Source organism: Pundamilia nyererei, unplaced genomic scaffold, assembly GCF_000239375.1.
Source record: "Pundamilia nyererei isolate P.nyererei 1_Seehausen unplaced genomic scaffold, PunNye1.0 scaffold00080, whole genome shotgun sequence".
NCBI lineage: Eukaryota > Metazoa > Chordata > Actinopteri > Cichliformes > Cichlidae > Pundamilia > Pundamilia nyererei.
This window is the reverse complement of record NW_005187481.1, coordinates 827,065-849,363: the sequence shown is the minus strand read 5'-3', so window position 1 is coordinate 849,363 and position 22,299 is coordinate 827,065. Positions and strand designations below refer to the sequence as shown.

The 22,299-nt window shown below is 42.2% G+C and overlaps 2 protein-coding genes across 6 annotated transcripts in view; both read right to left on the bottom strand.

The window, feature by feature from the left end:
* The window catches only part of zswim7 (zinc finger, SWIM-type containing 7), a 34,147-nt gene extending 28,239 nt beyond the window's left edge, over positions 1-5,908 (bottom strand). The window contains exons 1-2 of the mRNA XM_013912052.1: positions 5,799-5,908; positions 2,447-2,638 (exon numbers count right to left, since the gene is read on the bottom strand). Coding sequence (XP_013767506.1) covers positions 2,447-2,638; positions 5,799-5,908 — 302 coding nt within the window. The remainder of the gene's footprint in view (positions 1-2,446; positions 2,639-5,798) is intronic.
* The window catches only part of ncor1 (nuclear receptor corepressor 1), a 60,511-nt gene continuing 41,972 nt past the window's right edge, over positions 3,761-22,299 (bottom strand). Inside the window, exons 18-46 of one of the 5 annotated variants that reach the window (XM_005737826.1) lie at positions 21,994-22,130; positions 21,783-21,876; positions 19,795-20,230; positions 19,539-19,665; positions 19,145-19,262; positions 18,289-18,450; positions 16,148-16,311; positions 15,722-15,836; positions 15,306-15,391; positions 15,033-15,204; positions 14,820-14,948; positions 14,640-14,723; positions 14,311-14,558; positions 13,856-14,165; positions 13,317-13,538; positions 12,919-13,095; positions 12,365-12,514; positions 11,596-11,766; positions 11,317-11,452; positions 10,599-11,065; positions 9,769-9,885; positions 9,104-9,252; positions 8,760-8,977; positions 8,533-8,676; positions 8,261-8,406; positions 8,075-8,128; positions 7,799-7,978; positions 7,534-7,704; positions 3,761-6,247 (exon numbers count right to left, since the gene is read on the bottom strand). In XM_005737826.1, coding sequence (XP_005737883.1) covers positions 6,051-6,247; positions 7,534-7,704; positions 7,799-7,978; positions 8,075-8,128; positions 8,261-8,406; positions 8,533-8,676; positions 8,760-8,977; positions 9,104-9,252; positions 9,769-9,885; positions 10,599-11,065; positions 11,317-11,452; positions 11,596-11,766; positions 12,365-12,514; positions 12,919-13,095; positions 13,317-13,538; positions 13,856-14,165; positions 14,311-14,558; positions 14,640-14,723; positions 14,820-14,948; positions 15,033-15,204; positions 15,306-15,391; positions 15,722-15,836; positions 16,148-16,311; positions 18,289-18,450; positions 19,145-19,262; positions 19,539-19,665; positions 19,795-20,230; positions 21,783-21,876; positions 21,994-22,130 — 5,081 coding nt within the window. In that variant the 3' untranslated portion in view covers positions 3,761-6,050. The remainder of the gene's footprint in view (positions 6,248-7,533; positions 7,705-7,798; positions 7,979-8,074; positions 8,129-8,260; positions 8,407-8,532; positions 8,677-8,759; positions 8,978-9,103; positions 9,253-9,768; positions 9,886-10,598; positions 11,066-11,316; positions 11,453-11,595; positions 11,767-12,364; positions 12,515-12,918; positions 13,096-13,316; positions 13,539-13,855; positions 14,166-14,310; positions 14,559-14,639; positions 14,724-14,819; positions 14,949-15,032; positions 15,205-15,305; positions 15,392-15,721; positions 15,837-16,147; positions 16,312-18,288; positions 18,451-19,144; positions 19,263-19,538; positions 19,666-19,794; positions 20,231-21,782; positions 21,877-21,993; positions 22,131-22,299) is intronic. The other 4 variants (XM_013912053.1, XM_005737827.1, XM_005737828.1 and 1 more) reach the window with 4 other exon arrangements.

Genomic DNA, 22,299 nt, shown 5'->3' with positions numbered 1-22,299 from the left:
AGAGAGTGTATAGCAGAGGGCTCAGAACACACCCCTGAGGGGCACCGGTGTTGACCACAAGGGTGGAAGAGGTGTTCTTCAATAGAAAGATGAGCATGGAGGCAAGCTGTTGCCCATGTGGCTATCTGTTCAAATGTAATGAACCTTAATGCAGGTAAAATGAAACAACTGTTGAGATGGCCTTGGGCAAGGCACTGCCTCAGATGGGCTTTGTGTCAACCTTCTAACTTGCATGGGCATGCCTTTAATAAAAAATAAACACACCAATGCTTAAAATAGGAGTTCATGGTTCAGTTTGGCCATTTATTTGGCTAAAGTACAACCCATAGTTACTAAATAATGTAATATAGTTTATGGAGGCCACCACATATTTCAAATACAACAAGGGTTTCAGACAAAAACATGGCTGTGCCATGGGCTCCCTGGTGTCACCTATTGTAGCCAACATTTACATAGAGGAAGTGGAAAGGAAGGCTCTTGGCTCTTTCAAAGGAAGAGTACCCAGCCACTGGTACAGATATGTAGACGACACCTGGGTCAAAATCAAGAAGTGGAATCCTTCACTGCTCACATTAACGCTGTGGATAAAAATACCAAGTTTCCCAGGGAAGACACAAAGGATAACCGTTTGCCTTTCCTGGACTGTGCCATGCGCATTGAAGAGAATGGAAACCTCAACACTGAAGTTTACCAGAAGCCCACACACATGGACCAGTACCTCCTCTTTGACTCCCACCACCCTCTGGAACACAAACTTAAGAGTAATCAGGACCCTACATTATCGGGCAGATAATGTTCCCTCTAAGCCTGGAGGGATAAAGAAGGAACACACACATGTAAAGGAAGCTCTCAAAACATGCGGTTATCCTAATTGGGCTTTCATCAAGTCAGCAAAGATGCACAGGAAAGAAGATCAGACACCAGCGAGGGAGGATAAGAAAGACAAACGCAATAACATTGTCATCCCCTATGAAGCTGGTGTATCGGGAAAAACTCAGGAGAGTCTTCTCCAAGCCCGACATCTCAGTTTACTTCAGACCCAGCAACACACTTAGACAGAAACTGGTTCATCCCAAAGACAAAAATCCTAAACACAAACTTAATAATGTAGTGTATGCTGTACAGTGCAGCGAGGAATGTCCAGACCGCGGCATTGGAGAGACCAAACAGCCACTTCATAAACGCATGGCACAGAAGAGCCACCTCCACGGGACAAGACTTGGCGGTCCATCTGCATCTAAAGGACATCGAGGATGCAAATGTTCACATTTTGGACAGAGAAAACAGATGTTGTGAAAGAGGAGTAAAAGAAGCCATTTATTTCCACTGTGAGCGACCATCTTTGAACAGAGGTGGTGGTTTACGACACCAACTGTCTGCCATCTATAATCCAGTTTTGAGATCCCTTCCCAGACGCCTTAATGCCCACTCACATCCTGGGCCATCTGACCTCAGGAAATCACATGATAGGGTGGGGCCAGGTTTCACAATGAGCTCACCCGAAACCTTGGCTGATTGTGACCTACACCCATTTTCACACCTTGGCTCATGTGATTAGGTAGAGGATCATTAGTGGGTCCATTGTCCCTCGTGGGGGGATACTCCTACATGGCTTAAATCTGGTACTCGACCATTTGACCCTAGAACTGAAGAAGCTTCTCTGATGAGAGGTGAACCGTCTTCAAGAAAATTAAAGAAGTCTAGACACGTTTCTTTCCAAGCTCCTTAGACCATGTGAACAATATACACAAAACGTTGATACGGTTCACATATTGTTCATTTACAGCATATATGATAACATATATATGCTGTATATATTATAATTTCTATATAGCATCGTGGGCTAACAAAAACCAATATTACGTAAATTTCTCACAGTCTAATATACATGTTTTGTTTAGTTAGAAATGGTAAGAAAGACCGATTTCTGTCAAATACGCAGACAAACAGACCATAATTCCATAGATGCTTGGGGTTTTTGGCTGAAGGTCCATTTTGTGGTAGGAATAAAGTGTGTATTGCAACGCAGCTGCCTTTATCAAACTATGGCATGTCAAAAAGCTTCATGTAACTTTAAACCTGTAGCAATTTATCTATGGAGGGAAGCTTGGGGCTAAAGTTATGTGTGTGATAACAGCGCCTCCTACTGCCAAAATGTAAAAGTGCATCACTTTAAGTAGCAGGGCCATAATTATGAGGTTTCACAACAATTACTACATTGACATTGCTGTGAAGCACGGTAAAGTAAAGCTCGCTGCCAGCTGCGTTTCAGTTACTGGAAGTTAACTAGTCCTCACAGAAAAGGAGGAAATTATATGTGGAGTGCGCCTTGAATGAAAGTCGTGTCACATTCTGCTTTAACTAACAGTTAGCTAGCAATGCTAAATCTACGTTTAAATTAAACCGAAACATGTCCAGACTTTTGTCTTCGTCATATTCATCTTACTTTGAGAAGCCTCCTGGTATGCTTTCTGTATGTCTTGGAATAGTTGTTCGGCCACTGCAGGTAAAAACGAGCGCATTTTCGCACCACTTATTACAGGATGTCTTTGACTGCTCCAGCCAATAAGGTTCCACGAAAATATTACAACTTCCCGTGTTACCCTGCTGTGGTTTTGCTTTCCTCCAAAATAAACTCCTACGTAGATCACATTTTTCTGTTTCGAGGAGATTATTTGGAAGAAAAGGCTGCTTTTGAGTTCTTATATGAATATCTGCGATGTCACACAGGCATTTTCTTTCTTTCTTTTAAATAGATTTTTAAAAACTTGGCGTATTAAAGGAAAATAAGTTCAACGCGTCCGCGTACATGAAGCTTGAAACCTCTTTCCACTTCCTTTCTTCGTATGGGTTAAAACGCTCAAGTCATTTAGATATTCAATAAGAAAACAGTGTGCTATTGGCAGACGATATAAGATCGGCAAAGCTTTTTTCGATTGGACATTTAGCTCTGGTATAAGCAGTAAGTACCGTAGTCAAACAGACTCATTTCACACCAGACACAGTGAAACACACACACACAGATTTATTGTGCCTACCCTAGTGTTTAACGTGCTCTGTCACAATGGGTTGCAAAAAATCTGTAAACAAATCTCATTAGACAACCTACACTTTTTCTGGTAACACAGGTCAAATAATCAGTGTGTGAATCACACATGAATAAAAAGAAGCCCTACTGCAAGAATGACCTGTTATACACTTCCACTGTGGCATCTCAGCTAAAGGTTTCAAACACACTGGGTCTATAACTGTCACCACAGGGACCTCCTTTAAGGCCATCAACTTTACTGAGTGCAATAATACACAGAAGCAGTCAGCCAATACATAACTTTTTCTACAGTCCATGTTAAGATGTGTAGATTAAAAGGTCAAACTGACAAGAGCTGATAAGAGAATGCTGCAGAATTATTAGGCAGCAGTAATTGAACAACATTTTTTTAACTGCACTACCAAAGTCTCAGGTGTGTTGGTGTCGGCTTTAATTACACATTTCATTTTTCAATTTGTAGGAATTCAATTAACATTTTTGCCTTCTCACCTTCAATTTAAGTCTGGGAATCCTTAATAGCTGATATATTTGTTGCATTTGCCCAACTTTTACCTACAAGGGATCACTGGCATTAATTTCCATTTCATACTGGATTACCTGACAAATAAATCATTGCAATATGTGTCAAAGAGTGCGTGTAATTGCCAGTGCACAACCAGAGAGAAGGGAAAAAAACCAAACAAACAAAAAACTGCACACGTCTCAAGGATCGGCACATTTTTCAGTGGTGAACTGATCCACTTTATTTGATTGGTCTGAACTCTTGTAATAGCCTACTGAGAGACATTGTGCGATACAAACATTGCATTTCAACATCATAGGTTACACGGGTTTTCAAGTCTCAATTCCAAAAAAACAAAAAAAAAAAACAAACAAAGAGCAAAAAAACCCAAAAACACCACTGTGTGTCTGATAGAGAGCTGAAAAGATGCTCCAATATTTTTTCGGCTTCATGTCGGATTTCTTTAAGATTCAAGTTTGTAAACTTTTTTTTCTTTTTGTCATTGCATTTGTAAACACATAACACCCCATCTAAACGGGATGAATTAGCAAAGATGTTGAAGAAAAAAAAATGACAGAAAATAAAAATCTGAACATGTGCTACGACAATTTTAAATCAAAAAAATGAAAGAAAAAGCAACAACAAAGGAAATATCAAGTTTAGAGCAGAATGGGTTTGTTAACTGAGCAGAGTGAAAGCTGAAAAAGCCAAAATATTTTTTTCCACATATCTAAAACAAAGTTTACTGCTGTGTATTATAGTTGACCTAGTATAATTCATATTCAAAGCTTTATGCCTGTTGTGTGACACAATGAAAGCAGAGATTAAGTGGTCATGGATTTGAATCTTCATGACATCAAATGCCTAAACATGTAATGGTACCATACAGTTCAAACTGCAATTGTGATGCAAGTGTGACACTAAACAAAAAGATTCCTGTACCAGCTACAAGGAAGAAAAAAAATCGGGGCAAATTTCTGTGAGTAGTAGGAAAAGTTAAAGCACATTTTAGTATACTCCAAGGCTGGAGGATGAATAAGTTACACAGCAGGTAGTATGCTTTTTGTTGTCAAATGCTACAAAGCAAAAAAAAAAAAGAAAGAAAAAGAAAAGGAAAAAGTGCAACAATGGTGCAGACCATTTTTTAAGTTTGGTTAGTTTTGTCTTTGTGTGTAATAGAAAGACAATTTACAGAGTTCAGATTTTTGTCAGGACAGTATAATTAAAAAAAAGAGGGACTACAGAAACAAATACAAACATTAAACACAAACGTATATCTCTGAGAAAATTAGTTAAAGCTGCCTTCTTTCTCAAGTCACAAGGCATGGCAAAAGCATTAAAAAAAAACAACTTCCTGACATTTTTTTTCTTTTTAAACCATGACGACATTGCAGAACAAATCATTCTGGACAGTTTGGAAACTGCAAAGAGACAGCTACATGTGACACATCACATAGCTCTTTTGAAGAAGAAGGAAAAAAAAACAAAAAACATATTGGCTCACTTTCATTATTCAGTCGGGGTCCAGGAGTAGTCATAATGATATAATTTCTGGCGAAATTAAGCTTATATCAGACTTTTCGTCTCTCTGCTATGACACCAGTGTTCTCAACTTGTTTTGAAGACATTTCTCTGTCTAGGGTGAGCGGTTATCACTACCATCCAACGCTTACAATCCATGCATCATCTCCGCTGTGTGATAAAGACAGTTATCAGATACCAATGCTGTTTGAAATGTTAGTCTGTTCTCCTCTAATGTCCGCAACGTTCAGGCTCTGGTGGTGCTTGGTGGATGGTGCGCAGGGTGGCACAGTCTCTGTGCTCTGCTCATGGTCAAGTACAAACCACAGGTCCGGTCTCTCTCTCTCTCTCTCTCTTACCGTTGCAATGGTAAAAGTATTTGTTTGTGTGTGTGCTGGGTGACAGGGTTTGGAGGGGTGGGAGATGTTGGACTACACAAGACCAACTGTGTTATTAAAGAACGCACCCCACACTCTTTCCATTTAAAGTGGATCAATTTAAAAGCGACATTAAAATAAGAAATAATCAAGTTAAGAAAAACACTGCAAAAGGTTACTCTATTTACATACAATGATCTTCTTAAAGACAAGGTATATCTTTACAGAAATCAAACAAAATTCAGAAATAGTTTCTTCTGTTGTCTTTTTTTTTACATATTAAGTTCTTTATCTTTCCTGCATCTCATGTCATCACCTCAAGCTGAGTTTTGTTTGTTTTTTCCCCCACCACAACAGGCTGGACGAGTGCTTCTGGACCAAAAGCAAGCGACGTCCAGGAGAACCCTTCCTGTCACAGGCTGCTGCTCGTACTCTCAGCCAACAGCCAGGGGGCGCCATAGCACCAAAAATAAAAAGGACAACACCCCATCTACATGTTGCACTCCCCAGTGAGCGAGGTTAGTTCCAGGAGAGGGGCGTGAACAGACAAGCCAAAGAGCAGGCCTCTCTTCTGGTTAATAAAGCTGTAAGCAAGCGGGGCTCAGTCGTCACTATCAGACAGGGTCTCGTATTGCTCCGACAGCAAAGACTGCCACTCTCGCCGCTGGCCAGGGGCTCCAGCTGGATTCTGCTGCAGCTGCTGCTGCTGGCTCTGTATGGAGGGTGACGCTATGGAAGTGGGTGGTGTGTTGCTCAGTATGCGCATAGTCAGCGGGTTGTATGGGAACTGGATGGGTCCTGTGGAAAAAGGAAAACAACACGAGTGGGCAAAATGTAGATGAAATGATGCCAGGGCCATATTCCAGGAAGCAGGTTCAACAAACTCCGAGTCAAACCATAAACCCTGAGCTGATGTCCGAGTTTCTGATTCAGGAAAGGCTGACCAGAGCTGGCGTTTTACATTTAACACTTTAGTTACATAAACTTTACATGTACGGTAATTTTGGTAGGATGACACATTTTAAATATGAAATACAGATCATGTAAGGACAAAATAAACCACTAAGAATTTATCAGTTTTAAATCCGGCCATGCTAGTTAACTGAAACCCAAACATGGTCTACTGAGCTGCTTTGATCCGTTATGGAATTTATGACATGGATCCAGTTCTGGGAGACCTGATTAAGGTGATTTTCAGATTAAGGTGAGTTTAAGTTTGGATTTCACACAGTGTACTTCAAAATGTTGTTTCACATCATGTAATGTGTCTGTGAACAGATTTCAACATGAAATGTAGTCAGAACACAATTAGAGTTTCTGCAACTGCATTTAAAAAGTCACTTTAAAATACATTTAATGTTTCAGAAAAATTGCATGACACTCTTATAGCTGCATTTCTGTCCACACAGTTAGAAAAATTGAGACTACAGATTTTATTCTGAGCTGACCATACATCTGAGATGTAATCTTGGTCTTTATCTTTATAATAGTGACGACTAAATAACTGTGAACGCAGTCGTGTTACATACAAAAAATAGCAAATAAACATGACTTTAGTTTCTACCACAAACTCTACCAAAGATCTCTGCAAATGAAACTTTTCAATTGCACCTTTCACAGCAACTTTATGAATGAGGAAATGAAACTGAGTGTCAGTCAGCTGGTTTTGGCGCAGCAGGAAGCGAGGAGCCAGGGGAAGACTTTCAGAATTTGTTGAAGAACTCATTAACAATGAATTAACAATTAATTCATTATTCTGTTTTTTTCAGCATGCACAAGAACTAGTTCTCCACCTGCTGCAGGTTCTGCTTAGATGTCGAGAGCAGTAAAAGGTTGTCACCAACTGGTGTCCAAGACTGTGGAGTCTATAAAAAAAGACAGCCCACCACCTAGAGAAGCAGCTGAATGATACTGAGGGCCCCCACAATAACAAGCTAACTAACAATCTAGCTGGGAAGTAACCATCAGGAAGGAAAAGAAAAAATAAGGTTGCTGCTTAATAGGTTGAGCTTACTCTGGAATAGAATCATTTAAGATCTATGAGTAGAAAACAGTAAAGTGACAGTAGAGACTGGACAGTGCACCTGTGGAAGAGGGTCGGTCATCCCAGCTCCACTGGGATTGGGCTTGTCTGTGATAGTCTCCTTCAGAGTGGACGGAGGACACTGATGAGGGGCGCTCCCCTCCACCGTAGACCTGACCCAGGTTAGGAGACTTGGATTTCCGGCTGTTGGCTTTTCCCTGCTTCTGCTTACCTGAATTCAAAGAGGTAGAGGTAAATCAACATGTTCCACAGTCCTTCAGAAAGGGCACAAAGTTGACTACAATAGCGGGGGTATTCCTGCTTACCCATGCTGGGAGATGGACTGGCCTCCTGCCGAGGGTCACTGCCAGTGTTGGATGTTACACCACCCTGTTGGTCCTCCTGTCTGTCCTCCAAATTGCCCATTAAGGCCTTGCGGATGATGTCTTCCAGACCCAGATTACTGGCTGGGTCACTAAAGGAGTGATTCCTGGGGTTGATGCTGCCTAAAAATCATATCACAGACACACACACGCACAATACAGTGAGAGAGAATCAGCATAAATACACAGTGTGTCTGAACAAAATATGCTGCTACTTACTGGAGCTGGTAACCGCAGGCAGGTTGAAAATCTCTGTTCCTGGTTGTGCGTTTCCTGCAAGACAATTAATACTGGTGAAAAAAAAGCTGGTTTAGAAGAAACCGAGTTCAAAACGCTTTAATAATTCACATGCATAAAGAGCTAGAAGAATTTAGGTTAACATAGGATAAGAGAATACCCACTTACCAACATCAGAATCACCAACACCAGAGGTGGAGTTCAACTTACGAAAGATCTCCTGCTTCTTCGATTTCACCATTGGTGAGGTGTTCTCCAGCTTGGTGAAGAAGGAAGGCAGATAGCCAACACTCCCTGGGGACCGTGAGTCACTCCTTGAACCAAAAAAAGACACAAGGAGTCAGACAAAACAGTGACACAAACCTTCAAAAACATCAAAACTAAATCTGAATCATTATAAAATCAAATTATCAAACAAACAAGCTGAGCCGCTCCTGTACCTAATCTCTGAGCTGTCACCCTCTCGCCGCTGGGGTGGAGGTCCACCTGACTCCTGTTTGTCCATGCCTTGGTAGCTCTGTGGTGGAGAGATGGGTTCATAGTTCTCCATCGGCCTGCCTCCTCGCTCTGGAGACTTGCCAGGCCTGAAGAGGAGAAAGAGATCAAATTTTTGTCAGATGGCAGAAAATAAATTGGTTTTATTCTAATTAATTCAGGCATTCAGTACCTGGCTCTGGGCTTGTCGGAGGCGTTCTCTGGGGAAACTCTGCTGGAGGGTCTCTGGTGGTGTTGGGCCTGCACCTGATTCTCAGGACTGTAGCGACTGGGCATTTTGCCTCGACCTGAAGAGGACACAGGTGGCACAACGCTCTGGAATGCAGCAGAGGCTGAAGAGGAGACTGGAGGAGGGTCCTTATTCCTGGCAAAATCCTGTGTTATGATGTGCTGCATTACAGGGAGTTACCACAAAACCAAGTTAGCTAGCTGTGATTACCTGGTGCACATGGTAAATTCCTATGTGCTGCATTATTTTTGATGTTGCAGGCCATTGTGCTCTCCAGCATTTCTTACCGAAATGTGGTCTGCCAAGGTCATGACTCGATGAGTTTTGGGGACCTGTGAGTAGCTGTCAGCCTGGGAGGAGGAAAGTTGCTGGGAACTGGACTGTGGTGGCTCCCCTGATTGCTGGTATCGACTCATGTCATAAGATCGCATGCCAACTGCGAAAGGTTAACCAGGGACAGAGCAGAGTTGTTTTAGAGAGAGCCATGGTGAAGTGAGAAGTGATGAGATGGCAAGACTCCAAAAGACTATGCCAAAAGTAAATGATCCACATCTGCTTTCAGGTAACAAAAATAACTTTTGAGTGCAGTCTGGGGACTAGACAGTCTCAAATCACAAGGTTAGTCGGTGAAGCCATTCAAGGTATGGCATGTTTACTCAGCACAGCTAATTTTAGCCTTTCATGCCAAATCTTCAACAACCCCCCAACAAGTAATCAAGGGTATCGTTCTCTAACCAGAAGATTAGTGGTCTGAGTTGAAGAGTTTTAGGATAAGATACTGTAAATTCCCCAATGCACCAGTTGGTATGCGATTGTGTGACAGAGTTTAACTGCATTAAAAAAATCCATTGTATGAATATCTTTAATATAACTTGAATTATATTTGAATATTAGTAAAATCACTCTGGTTTAAATAAAAAAAGGAATATCCCCAAAGTTAGGATGTTCATACCCGATGCCTGTTGTTGCACATCTTCTGGTTTGTCCTGCTGAGGCTGGACAGGGGAACTAGCTGGACTGATCACCTCAATTGCTCCACCACCAGTGTTGTCATAGCGACTGGATGTCACTGTGGGACAAGTATGGACAAAGAGTTACTGTTGACTGAAGCCAAACTGATAGCAATATTTGGTGAGTTAAAGAAAAAAAACAATGAACATTAACTTAACACAAACGTATGTGTCTTTTTGAGTCCTTAAGATAATATGACAATAAGGCTACTTTCAGCTTCTTACTAATCACAAGAGGTTGTTACAGTCAGTAGCGCTGCAAGTTTGTTTGATGCCCTTCCCTGAGGTAAACCTAAAGGGGATCAGTGTGTCTGGCTGGATTTGAACCAACAACGTTTTGCTTGCGAAGCAAATGTATTAACCAGTACACTATGGAGGGGCCTAATATGCTGTGACAATGATTGCTCTTCTACGCTCTGCTTGACTCTGCTTGGATCTGCTACTTGTGGTGTCTGTAGCATTCCAAACACTTGTTGCCAACAGGGCAGTTGGAAAGTTCCTTCTCCTAAACTTTGCAACGCCAACACTGTTGAAGGGCATTTCTCCTATCTCTTTTTAAATTTTAATTTATCGGCTGCAGATACTGATATGTAGGAAAATAGCCAATATTTGCCTACATATCAGCCCTACCAATATATTGGTCAGGCTCTACTACTCATGAGATGTACTGTTCTATGTACACCTATCCTTTCATGCAACTGCGGATGTTACGGTATCACAGAGCATTTATGTGAAGCTTGAATAGTTCTCTTTTTTAATCCAATACACTCACAGCTGCTAGATGAATCCAAGCTCTGGGAGCCTCGCTCTCGCAAGTCTTTGTCCGAGGCTATCTGACGTTTGATAATGACATCAATGAAATTGGCGGCTGTCATAGTCGTCTTTCCATGAGTCCGAAGCTCCTCTTCAATGCGGGACTTTGTTTGAGGTCCCTTATCCTTAACCCCAACACCAGTGCTTTCAGAATAAGTTGGATAGGCTTTACTCCCTGGCAGAGACATAGCTCCATACGGTGAATGCAGAGATCGCCTTTCTGTCTCCTGTTGTTGCTGTTCAGACAGGCTGGATGCTCGCCGAGCTGAAGACATATCGTCATCTCGTTCATGTTTGCTCTCCTTCCCCTTGACCACGTCCATCTGTGGAGCAGAAGCTGCGGCGTCCACCAAAGCAGCCAGAGCATCAGCTGCAGTACTGTGGCGAGCGGTACTCTGTGGTGCAGATATAGCTGCTGAAAGAGGCCTAAAAGAGAAAATAAGAGCTCGATCACGTCAAAAATATTTGCAGAAACATGTGCTCATGTAAAATATTTTTCCCATTCCATTGCATCAAATGAGTCTAACGAGGAGACTTTTTAGCATAAAGAAGTGGCTCACACAGTTATCATGTCATGCTGTTGCCCAAAATGTAATCATGTATAAAAAAAAATATGCATGTGCAAAAAATCTTTAGCGAGCTAGAGGAAAAGAGACCCAGAGTAGCTTTAAGCTTACATCAGAGAGGTGATGACACTCTTTGGCTGGAAGATGCTTGGCCGCTGTGGAACTCCAACATCCTGTGGTCTGTGTGAGGGAGAAGGGGAGTGCAGATAACCTCGACTCCCTGGCCGGACTGGCTGCTCTGGTCCGCCTTGAGGACACACATAAATATTTTACTGTAACAGTGTTTCAAAATAAAAGCCCTAAGAGCACAGGTTCCTATACTGAAGGGACTAAAAACATCAGAATGAGATTTCCAAAACTGTACGAGTTCTAAACTCAAAAATGACTCACCTGCACGCATGTATTCATTGGCTCGCTCTCGTTCTCGCTCTCTTAATTCCCGCTCACGCTCATGTTCCCTCTCCCTCTGCTCCCTTTCCTTTTCCCTTTCCTTCTCCTGCTGCTCCCGATCACGGTCACGCTCCCTCTCCCGTTCTCTCTCATTGGCAACAGCAAGGTGACCTGAAGAGAACAAGGACACCACAGACAAAATGTAAAGACTCGACTCACCTGCTAGAAAAATGCTGGAGCAGACTTCCTTTAGAAATGTTAGCTTTGCTGACAAGTTCTGAAATGGCCAGATGTACCATTTCAGATGAAACCAGGAAACTGTGCTGCTGCTGCTTTAAAGCTGCTTTAAACTCTTAAACTTACCTGGACTGAAAAATAAGAACAACTACAGACCACATAACTCAACTCTTTAAGCTCATCACCAGGTTTTTGGAATCTACATATTAAAACAATCGGTTTAGGCGATAGGATAAAAATAAAAAACAGAGTGCAGGCTATTTATGTTTTGTTTGTTTTTTCCTGTCCAACAGAAAAACAAAAAAACAAAAACAAAAACAAGGACATCAACTGCTCTGTGGACTCAGGCAGTTTTATGGGAAATCACTCCCAGCATGACTTCAGTAAAACTTAACTTTTGTAACCAGACAAGCACAACCGACCTTTGCCACATCAGGCCAGCACAGAGCTGCACTTTTACAGAAGCGGCGATCGTGGCAAGGAAGATAAAGGGCACATGGGGTGTAGGGATGGGGAAGGGAGGGGTCCTCACCTTGCGACATGGAGGTTGGGTTGAAAGCTCTAGAAGGGAAAGGGGGCTGAGGTCCAGTGAGGTAGGCGATGCGTTCCAAAGTGGGAGTACCTGTTCCCCCAGGGTGAGGCAACAGGATAGTTGGAGGCATCTGGGCTAGATCAATAATCCCTTTTACAGACAGAAGCAAAGGGCCAACGGTGAACAACAAGAACCAATCCATCAATTTCTGAATGTATGAACACCGTCTACACTTAGCTGTAACCCATCACCTTCATCTGTTAGTGCTTCCAAATACAAATTGATCAATAAGCAACAGGGCTGCAAAGAGAGTGGAATAGTGGTCAACTTGTAAGAGGCAACCACTCAGCAAATGGAGATTTGCATGACTATATAAAAATTGAGCTGTAGCCGAATCATTTGCAGCCCCAATATAAAGAACAAATCAGCAGAATTTGTCTAGGTCATTTGCTTCTGGGCGTCTGGAAAAGGTTGCCACTACTTCACAAGCACACGGTCTGCATACTACTACCCCTCCTGCCCACAGCTGTTAGTCAGCTATCTGAGGGCCATACCTCGAGATCCGGGTGCATAAGGGATAGCAACAGACTGTTCCCGCGGTGACAGTCCTCTGGGCATCTGCTGGGAAGTGATATAATCGTTCAGGATGGTCTGCCGTGTGTTCTCTATGGTGTACAGCTGGTAGTTGTTATGGTAGCCTGTTGGGGATGACTGCCTGGGGAACATGAATGCTGTAGCAGAGGACAAAACAAAACAAAACAAAAAAGCCCATGAACAGAAGGCTCACTGATACAGATCACCACTGCTGACGTCAGCAGCTGTAAAAGATCCTGGACATGTTATGCTTATGAAATAGAAAGCCTGAGTTGCTTTCATCAGTTTACTCAGAATCAAGGTTTTCATTATTCACATGGTGACGGTAGAAAGAATAAAAATGCTTTAAACACTATACCAGGATCCAGCACTCTGTGGAAGGCCAGGGTGGGGTCAAGATGTGGAGGCAAATGGCTTTTGTACACTTCAGGTCGGTGATGGGGGTGATGGGGGTCGAAGGGGTTATGAGAGGGTAGGTCACCACCGCTCACTGGGGACTTGGCTGGGACACTGTCTCTCTGCGTCGGTGTCATGGTGCTCTTTCTTTCATGTGAAGCAGACTTTGCAGACCCCATCCCACCTTCAGAAGAGAGAGAGAGAGAGAGACGCACACGTCTTATCTAATTAGTTGAAGCAACAACTTAATATCATTTCATTACTTTTCTCAGGAAAAAAAAGAAAGAAAAAGAAAAGCTTATCCAGTGCCCTCAGCACTGGGTGCACATTGTGTATTAATTACTACTATAGTTTTTCGACAAAATAAGATCATCTGGTAAGGGAAAGATAAATGTCTACTTCAATTCTATCCAACTCCATAATTGTAAGAGTTATAATGTTTATTAATAAATAACTGAGAACCTGATGTTCTACTGTGAATAAAATGATTATGGAATATACCCTCTGAAGCTCGTCCCAGCATAGGTGATCCTCTAGACATGGGGTTGGTACTGTAACTAACAGGGGTCCTGCGAGCATTGGCGTCCTCATACAAGCCTGGGCTAAGCTGGGATTTGCTGGCCTCCTGGTGTGTGGAGCGTAGAACAGAGGTGGTGGAGTTGACCACAGAGGTGTGCCGTACTCCCTTACCCTCGTCGTATTTGGTTCGTTCCATGGCCTCCAGTTGGGGCATGTTGTGTGGCAGCTTAGTGGGACTGGGGATCAGGGACTTGACATTGTGTTTGATGGTGGGCTGGTTCAGATTGTGAATCTGGTAAAGGGTTTTAAAAACAACAGTTTAGTTATCAATTCATCATAAAAAATCAGTTTTGTATTTTTGTGGAGTTCATATATTCAATTTCAAAAACATTAAAGTAAATTGTTTAAGAGTGGCTGGAATCACAGCTCTGTCTGACCTGTGACATGGAGCCCTCCAAAACCCTTCTGTCTGGCAAATCAGGAGTCTTGCACATATCCTGTCCAGAATCTTGTCGTGGGATTTCATGAATAGAACGACCCATCTCTTTAATCGTATTGACGCCCTCGTAGGGCTTGCCCTTGCCAATACCCCCTTCGAAGGAGCGGGCAGGCGGGCTCTCCTGCTTTAACTGTTTTCCATATTTCATAGTATCGTCATAAGTCTCTGCGGCAGTTCTTGGTGTCCCTGGAAAGATTTGAAGTTATTTCAGGTTTGCTTATTCGTTCATGTGACTTTGAGTGATGCATCAACTTTACAGTAAGCTACCTTGCATTATGGATCCAGTGATCACCGGTCTTTCCTTAGATTCTCCATGAATGCTTTCTCTGGGCAAAGCTCTGCTAATTAATCCTGAGGGGGGAAAAAACAGAAACAGGCACCGTGAGCCCCTGACACAGAAAAGACAAACAAGGACAGCGTGTATATTCAGTGACACACAAGCAGTACCCTCCAACGGGGCTCCGTCTCTGCCCGTGTGTCCTCGGCCCATGGGTTCCTCCATCATGTTGAAGGTGCGTTTCAGCTCATGACTTGTTCGGGGGCTGCGGGTGTTTTCCCTGGGGTTCTTGATGGCTACTGGTCAATAAAACATTTAATAACACGTGTGTGCCAAACAAAGAAAAATTGTTATTTGCAATATCGACAATAAAAGGCACTTACAACTATCATAGGACACGATATGCCCACTTTTGCCTTCATAGATGACGTGACCTTTAGCCAGCTGCTCCCCCCTAGCTTTGTCTGGGCTGCTTGGGTCTTCTGTGGCAAGCCTTGTGATGGTGCCCTTCAGAAGGTCAGCAGCAATGCTCGACTGGGCCAGAGCTGGTGTGCCCTGTTTAAGGGGAGAGCAAAGAAATGTTCTATAAATACAAAAAAAAAAACCCATGAAGTGTAAAAACAAAAAAACAAAGCCTCATTTCATCCATTCATTACCTGAGTGATAGAGCCTCTGAAAGGCAGACCTTCGCCAGCCTTTGCTGGGTTGCCTCTACAATCCTGTATGGATGGAACTGCAGCTCCTAAAGAGTTACAGAGAGAAACAAAATATAACTAGACTATAAGGCTTGAGAAAGTTTTCTACTAACAGGAACTCCAGTTCTCTATTTGCAGAATTCTGTGTGGGACAATAGTAAAACAGACAGATCATGCCATAAAGTAGGTGCGATGCCTCAGATGTCAACTGTGACAGAATTTCTAAAGAGCAACGTCCTTTGATCTGGATGTTTTGCTTTCTGACACTGAAAGCAAAGCATTCATTTTCATGCCATGCTTGGTTTTCCAATGTTGCCAGCTCTATATGAACAGAAGAAGTGATAAACAGCTTAGTCACATGAAGCCTGTTATCCTACCAGGCTTGTTAAGATCCTGCTGCCGCGGCAGACCCAGAGAGATGGAGCCCACACTGCTCTTAGTTCCCTCTGGCCCATAGATAGCGTGGGATGGCAGGTATGTGCCAGGAGTTCCCTGGAAATTAAATCACAGAACATATTTCAAAGTCAGCTCACTGGGTACACAGAAACAATAAAGCAGTTCATTTTATTAAGATGGGATCAACTGTCCTATTCTACCATCAACAGTGTAGTAGATAAATAAAGTAATAGTTTGAAAATTAAAGTGTTGATCCTGTCATGGACAAAAAGATTTATAAAACCTACATATGTTAATCTTACATCAGAGCTCACATAAATTATTAAAGAATCTGATTTCTCCCCAGTGGTGTAAGAGAACAGCTAGTCTACTGGTAAAGCACAAACATCATACCCCAGGTGCCTCACCTGGGAGATGGAGCCTCCTTGGATGAAGGAAGGCTTGTCTGTGGGCTTGGTAGTTGGAATGAGTGGAGGAGGAGAGGGAATGTTGGGAGGTCGAATGGTTCTGAACGTCATGCGGCCTCCATCTGGTATATTCTGGACCAGCTGGGTAGTTGCAGGGTGAAGGACTGGTGGAAATACAGAAAAGGAAATAAGATAACTGATTAAAACAGCTGGGTATAACATCAAAAAAGCAAACCAGTGCACCCAACATACTGGTTTTTTTAAGCTTTATTCCAAATTAAATACTTCATGATAAAATATTAAGCTTTGTTCTGACAACGCTCCACTGAGTGGCGAAGTAAGCAGAGAAGACCTCATTTAACAGCCTGTCTTCAGCCTGTGGTTTCTTTGGCCCATGCCCGCTGTCTGCTTGACTGTCTCCTGGGACAGCTGAATAGACAAAATGAATCCTAGCACACCTCAAACATGCACCCACACAGACCGGGAGTAACCTCCCTGCAGGGAGAGCAGCATGCACTCTGCACTCTATCAAAAATGCAAATGGCAGCGAGAGTTCCTCCAGCGGGCACGGGCGTCATCCTGCTGCTGGCTCATGCAGGGACAGATAAGAAAACAAGCCACTCTATGACGAATTTATAAGCCTCTGTTGCAGAGAAGGGACTGTGTGTCAGGCATTAACATTCATGCTCAGGAAGTTCAGGAACAACAACTTAATTCGGATGGACATGATTTTATCCTTGCCCCAGATTACAAACAAGGGGGGAGGGGGGAAAGTAACAGCAGAATTTTCAGAGAAGTTTTTGTATGCATCCTATAAGATGGAAAATAAGATAAGATGACCTTTATTAGTCCCACACGTGGGAAATGAGGAAGTAAAACATAGCACCTCTTCCCAGCTCTATAAAGTTCTGGCAAATATCTGACAGTCAATCTGCATGTAGTAAATCCAGGATAATCCCCTTATCTGGCTTTGATTTGCTGTCACAACATCATTAAAATGTGAATCTGTTAATCATCATCAACAAACAGACGGTGTATGACCTTCAGTTTGCAGTGATATTCAATTTCAGGATTCATAATTCACTATAACCATATTCTAACCGGACATGTAGCACACCTACAAGGGCGATACAGCAGAAATGCTCTTTGATGACAGCAGTCTAACAGAACATCAGAGTGGACAGGACATGGTTAGGTCATTTTTTTTTTTTTTTTTTTTACCGTTGATTAATGAAAATCACCAATAGTTAAAATGATATCATTTATGAAATTATTATAAAGAAACCTGTAAATATGGTTTAATGTGCTCACTTATGTAAAGCAAATACACAAAATGTCACGGAGATCAGAGGGCAACTATCACTGGAAGTGGGCTCATTTTCTGAGACACAACAAATGGAGCCAAAGAAGTGTTACCTCTGTCTGATCCATTAACAAATAAGCAAATTATAATCCAACCGGTTATAAAACGTTACAAGCAGAGAGGATGACTTTATAACAGAGTGTAAAAAAACAAAAACAAAAGAAACGTAACATAGAGAACTTCAGATATGCAGGATATAGATATTAGCAAAAGCAATGGATGGCCATATCTGGGCAGAGGTTTCTTCATTTCACCTTAACACTGATTGCACACTTCCTGTACATTGCTAAATGCTAATGTGTACACATATACCTTTGGACTTGGGAAGATACATCTTGAGTAATACACAAGTGCTAACACGGTCACATCCCATGACAGGAATAAGAGCTCCACAGCAGTCCTCATCTCCACTCCAAATTTAAAGTGGACCTACCATGCTCACTGCTAGCTCCACGTTTTTACTCTTGGACTCTAGTATAGAGTACACTAAATGATTCACAATTCAGAATACTCATTTACCTCATGCAGGGTCTTGGGGGGAGGGGGGGGGGGTCTGACATTAAACTGTTGCCTCATATACTGACCTCATTCTTTTAACTATTTCAGTTAGTATGTATGCACATTTTTGAAGACAATGTCATATTCCACTACCAGTGGAGTCAAAAAAATCTATAACACAAATAGAAAAGGGGTGTCAAACAAGGCCTGCCTGTATCAGCAGGGTCATGGGAGGAGGCAAAAAGGGTTGGGAGGAGGAGGTGAAAATGTGTGCTTTTACCTGGTGGCACACTGTAGCAGGAGACATTGGGGGCGTTGGGGTCAGGTGAGGCCTTTCTTAACTCCCTGGGGGAGAGTCTGTAAGGAGAGCCTGGCTGACCGGAGTGGGTCTCCTGGTCCACAGCCAGCATCATGTCATAAGGCATGTACGGTAAGGGTTTACCTGCAGCGTACAGGCATAAGGACAAAGGGAAGATAACCACTATTAAAAGAAAAACCCAATCCCAGTGTGCACGGAGCTGACCCAGAATGGATGCACATTTTTGACAGCCACACCGCCACCTGGACACGTACCTGCTACAACCTACTATGTGTAATAAATACTGTGGTTTCAAAGCTCAGTCGTTTACTGACAGCTGCTCTCCTCTTCATGGCACTCACGCTAAAAGGTGCTAAAAGCTTTGCAAAATCAAGCTGTAATACAGTCTGCCCATTGGCTTCACTGCTCTCCATTCAGAAGGTGCATGGGTGAACTAAATCGACGGTCAGGCAGAAGTGACCTCTGACAGCCTCTAGTCACATGGCATCAAAAAACACAAACCCCAAATCCCCCTCTTCATAAGGTATTTCAAGAGAAGTGTAACTCAAGACTTCTGTTCATATAGTACTAAACGCAGAAGGATTTTTTTTTTTTTAAATCTTGGCTCAGGCTGAAGAACATTACGACAGTCCAGAGCACCCTAAACATGTAGTTTCATAAAAACATTTTTATGAAACTACATAAAAATGAATGGGTCCTAAAATATAGGCTATAAATAGTTCACTGTTAGCAGCAGCAGCAGAGAACAATGAGGATAGAGCACTGAGAAGGCAACAGGAAATGTGAGCGTTGAACGAGGATAGTTTTACTTTCTTACCATGGTCCTGCCTTTGCTTCTCTTCCTGGTGCGCTGACTCATGCACTGCTTTGATCTGGTGTTGCAACATGGCGTAACCACTGATGGGCACGCCACCAGTGCCAAATGGACCAGGCACCTAAAGTATTAAGGGGGAGAAGTCCATGAGTCCGGAAGCCAGATATGAACCAAGTGAGATAATGAAGCACTGCAGGGAAGCAATTCCAGAACACGTTTAATAAACATACAAATATTATTTTTTTCATTCAATAAAAACCTTAATAGAAAAAATGTATCCACACACAGTGGAACTGTTTGCCATGTATTACATAGTGCTTACACTATAAAGGCCTGTAGTTTTTTTGTTGTAGTTTTTTTTTTGTCTGAGAATGATCCTTCTGAAAAAGTTACCAACCATGGGTGGTATTGAAGCTGCCCGCTGATGCAGCTGATCGATGTTGAGCTGGGTTTGCTTAGGTGAAGGCACCAACACCGAGCCTGGAGGGTTAAGCAACGAAGGCTTTTCCATGGAGAATATTCTGCTGCGTGAGACAAAATATAGACGTTTAAAATAATTTGACAGCATTCTTTTTGGAAAATGCAGTTATTCACACACAACATGAACGCGTGAACAGGGAGCTTATGCTATGAAATTTGCTATGAAAATTCACCTCTGCCTTTCAGGCTCTGCTTCAACATCCTCATCAGCACTGCAGGTGGCGCTGGAGTCATTATCTGAGTGGAGCCTTTCGCCATGATCTCCCTTTTCGCCTTTCTCCTTGATACCGGGCTCCATCTTCACTTTAACCTCTTCGAGATTCATAACCACATCCAGAGGTTCCGTTTTAGGATGTACTGAGCCTGCAAAGGAAGTCACCCTGGCTTTTTCCTCCTGAGATCCCACCTCGCCCTCTGGGATTTTCTCTTGTTTCACTGTGAATTCGCATGGAGGCTCTGGAGCCTTCCCATTGCTAGTCTGGCCTTTGTCCTGGTCAGCACACTGAGTATCTCCTGCAGCGCCGTCTGCCCTCTTGGAGTCACCGGACTTTGAGGAGTCAGCCTGAGAGGGGGAAGGGGCGCTCTCTGTATCAGAGCTGTTGTCACCTCCTAAGGAAGCACCCAAGGACAAATTAATACATGACAAACAATTAATGAAGTTACTAAAACTCACAGGACTTTTCTAAACTCCTTCTAACAATGAAAATAAATATAGACATCCTGACATAAATCAAAACAAGAGCAGATACTCTAAGATTAATCATATAAAGAAGACGCAATTGGATCGTGGAAATAATACAATTCAATGAATATTCCATGAAACCATTAAAACGTCAGCCATAATACAGCCTCCATGTATTAAGTCAAGAAAGCATGAAACCCCAGACAGAAAATCTACAACAGGACCTAAACATTCACTTTACCCATTTGAAATGTATTCACATGCATTCACGCTTAGGCACACATGTGATTGCCACTTATTGCAAAACACCATATTTTGTTTATCGCTGATACTATTTGCCTGTGCTATGTTCAAGGTCTCACAACCGCAAGCACAACCTTGAAAGATAAAAAGAAATCATAAGCTCAGTTCACACCTAAGTTTAGATAACTGCAATCTATGCGGATGTACAGTATTGCAAACAAAACAGAAAGCTTAAAGTGATAAAAAATAAAAAATAAATTCACATCCAGAAACCACATGTTTAAAACCTGTCTCCCCGTCTCGGTTTGCATATTGTCTAGCTGCAGCTGTTACCATGGTGATGGTAGTCCAGATTTGTAGATCCATTCAATGCATCAAACCAAAAATCAAAGAAGCAGCTTTACAAAATATCCAAATGGTAAATCACGATGTTTATAGTTATGAGAGTTTTATTAATGCCTCTGATGGCCTAATGTGTAACTTTATAAAGTGAGATCTGTGACGTGTAGATCACCAGCAGTACCTGATTTCCATCAGATGTAGATAAAGTCAACATTGCGACGTCGCCGCAGTTATCTTATAAAGCAGAGTTTGTTTAAATTATAGTCGAAGTGTCCAAAGTCTGTAAACCATTTTTTAAACTTGGTTTGATGTTGTTGTTTTTTTGCAGAAAAAAAACATCAAAAACACTGTGCTGTTAAAAAAAGAAAAAGAAAAAATGCCTTCATGCCTTCACCATGTAAACCCAGCAGAGATAAGGATTTCTGGAAGTGAGGGAGGCAGGTAGACAGGCAGGCTTGTTTGCTTGTTGGATCAAACAAGTGGGACCAGCACTTTGTGTTCAAAGAGTGGGCTTTCTTCAGTCTTCAAAGCTACAAACTGTTATGCAACAGGCACCTATGTAGTCTGAATTAGTTCACATCTTTAGTCTCTTCCTCTACTCGTTGCCTTTTTGCATTTGATCTCTTTTCCACTCACTTATTAAAACTACTGTCAGTACAGAGCAAGCCCACTGCCATCAACCCAGAGGAAACACTTAAATGACAAATAGAAGTTTGGATCGAGCTTCACAGATTTCTTCTAAACTCTTTACTTAACATTTGAGATCAAGCACTACGCTTCAAAGCTCATAATCAAGAATCTATCACACGATGAAGACGTGCAGTCTTTACAACCCAAAAAGAGTTCTTAAGAATGTGTGTGATTGTTATGTGTTATCTTATCCATCTCTCTGACCTTCACTGTCCTCTGCATTGTCCTCATCATCATCCGGTGATTGCGTGGCTAGACCTTCACCTTGAGACCTATCAGCACGAGCCTTTCGTGTATCCTGGGAACCAAAAAACACGTAAACAAAAAAATTTATTTAATAAAATACATTCATTCATACAGAGTTACAACAGCTTAAAGACAGCCTGCAACTGAATCCAGATTACAATCAGCTTACCTGCTTATGCTGTTGCAACAGGTTGTCCAAGTTGTGACGTCTCTTGTAATTGAAATAGAAGTTCTTGCACTGTGCCTCGCTTTTGGTGCCCACCATTTTGGCAATAGCTGTCCAGTTTCGCCCATGCTCAACAAGCCCTGGTGCAGGACGGAGAGAGATGATGCAAAATCAAAAATCTAACTTGAATACTTGGTAAAATACAAATTAACAAGGCATTTCATGTTTAATAATACAAACTAATGCCAGACAGGACTTTACAAAATCACGATGGACACTGTATTCAATCGAGGTTTGGCTGCAGTAATG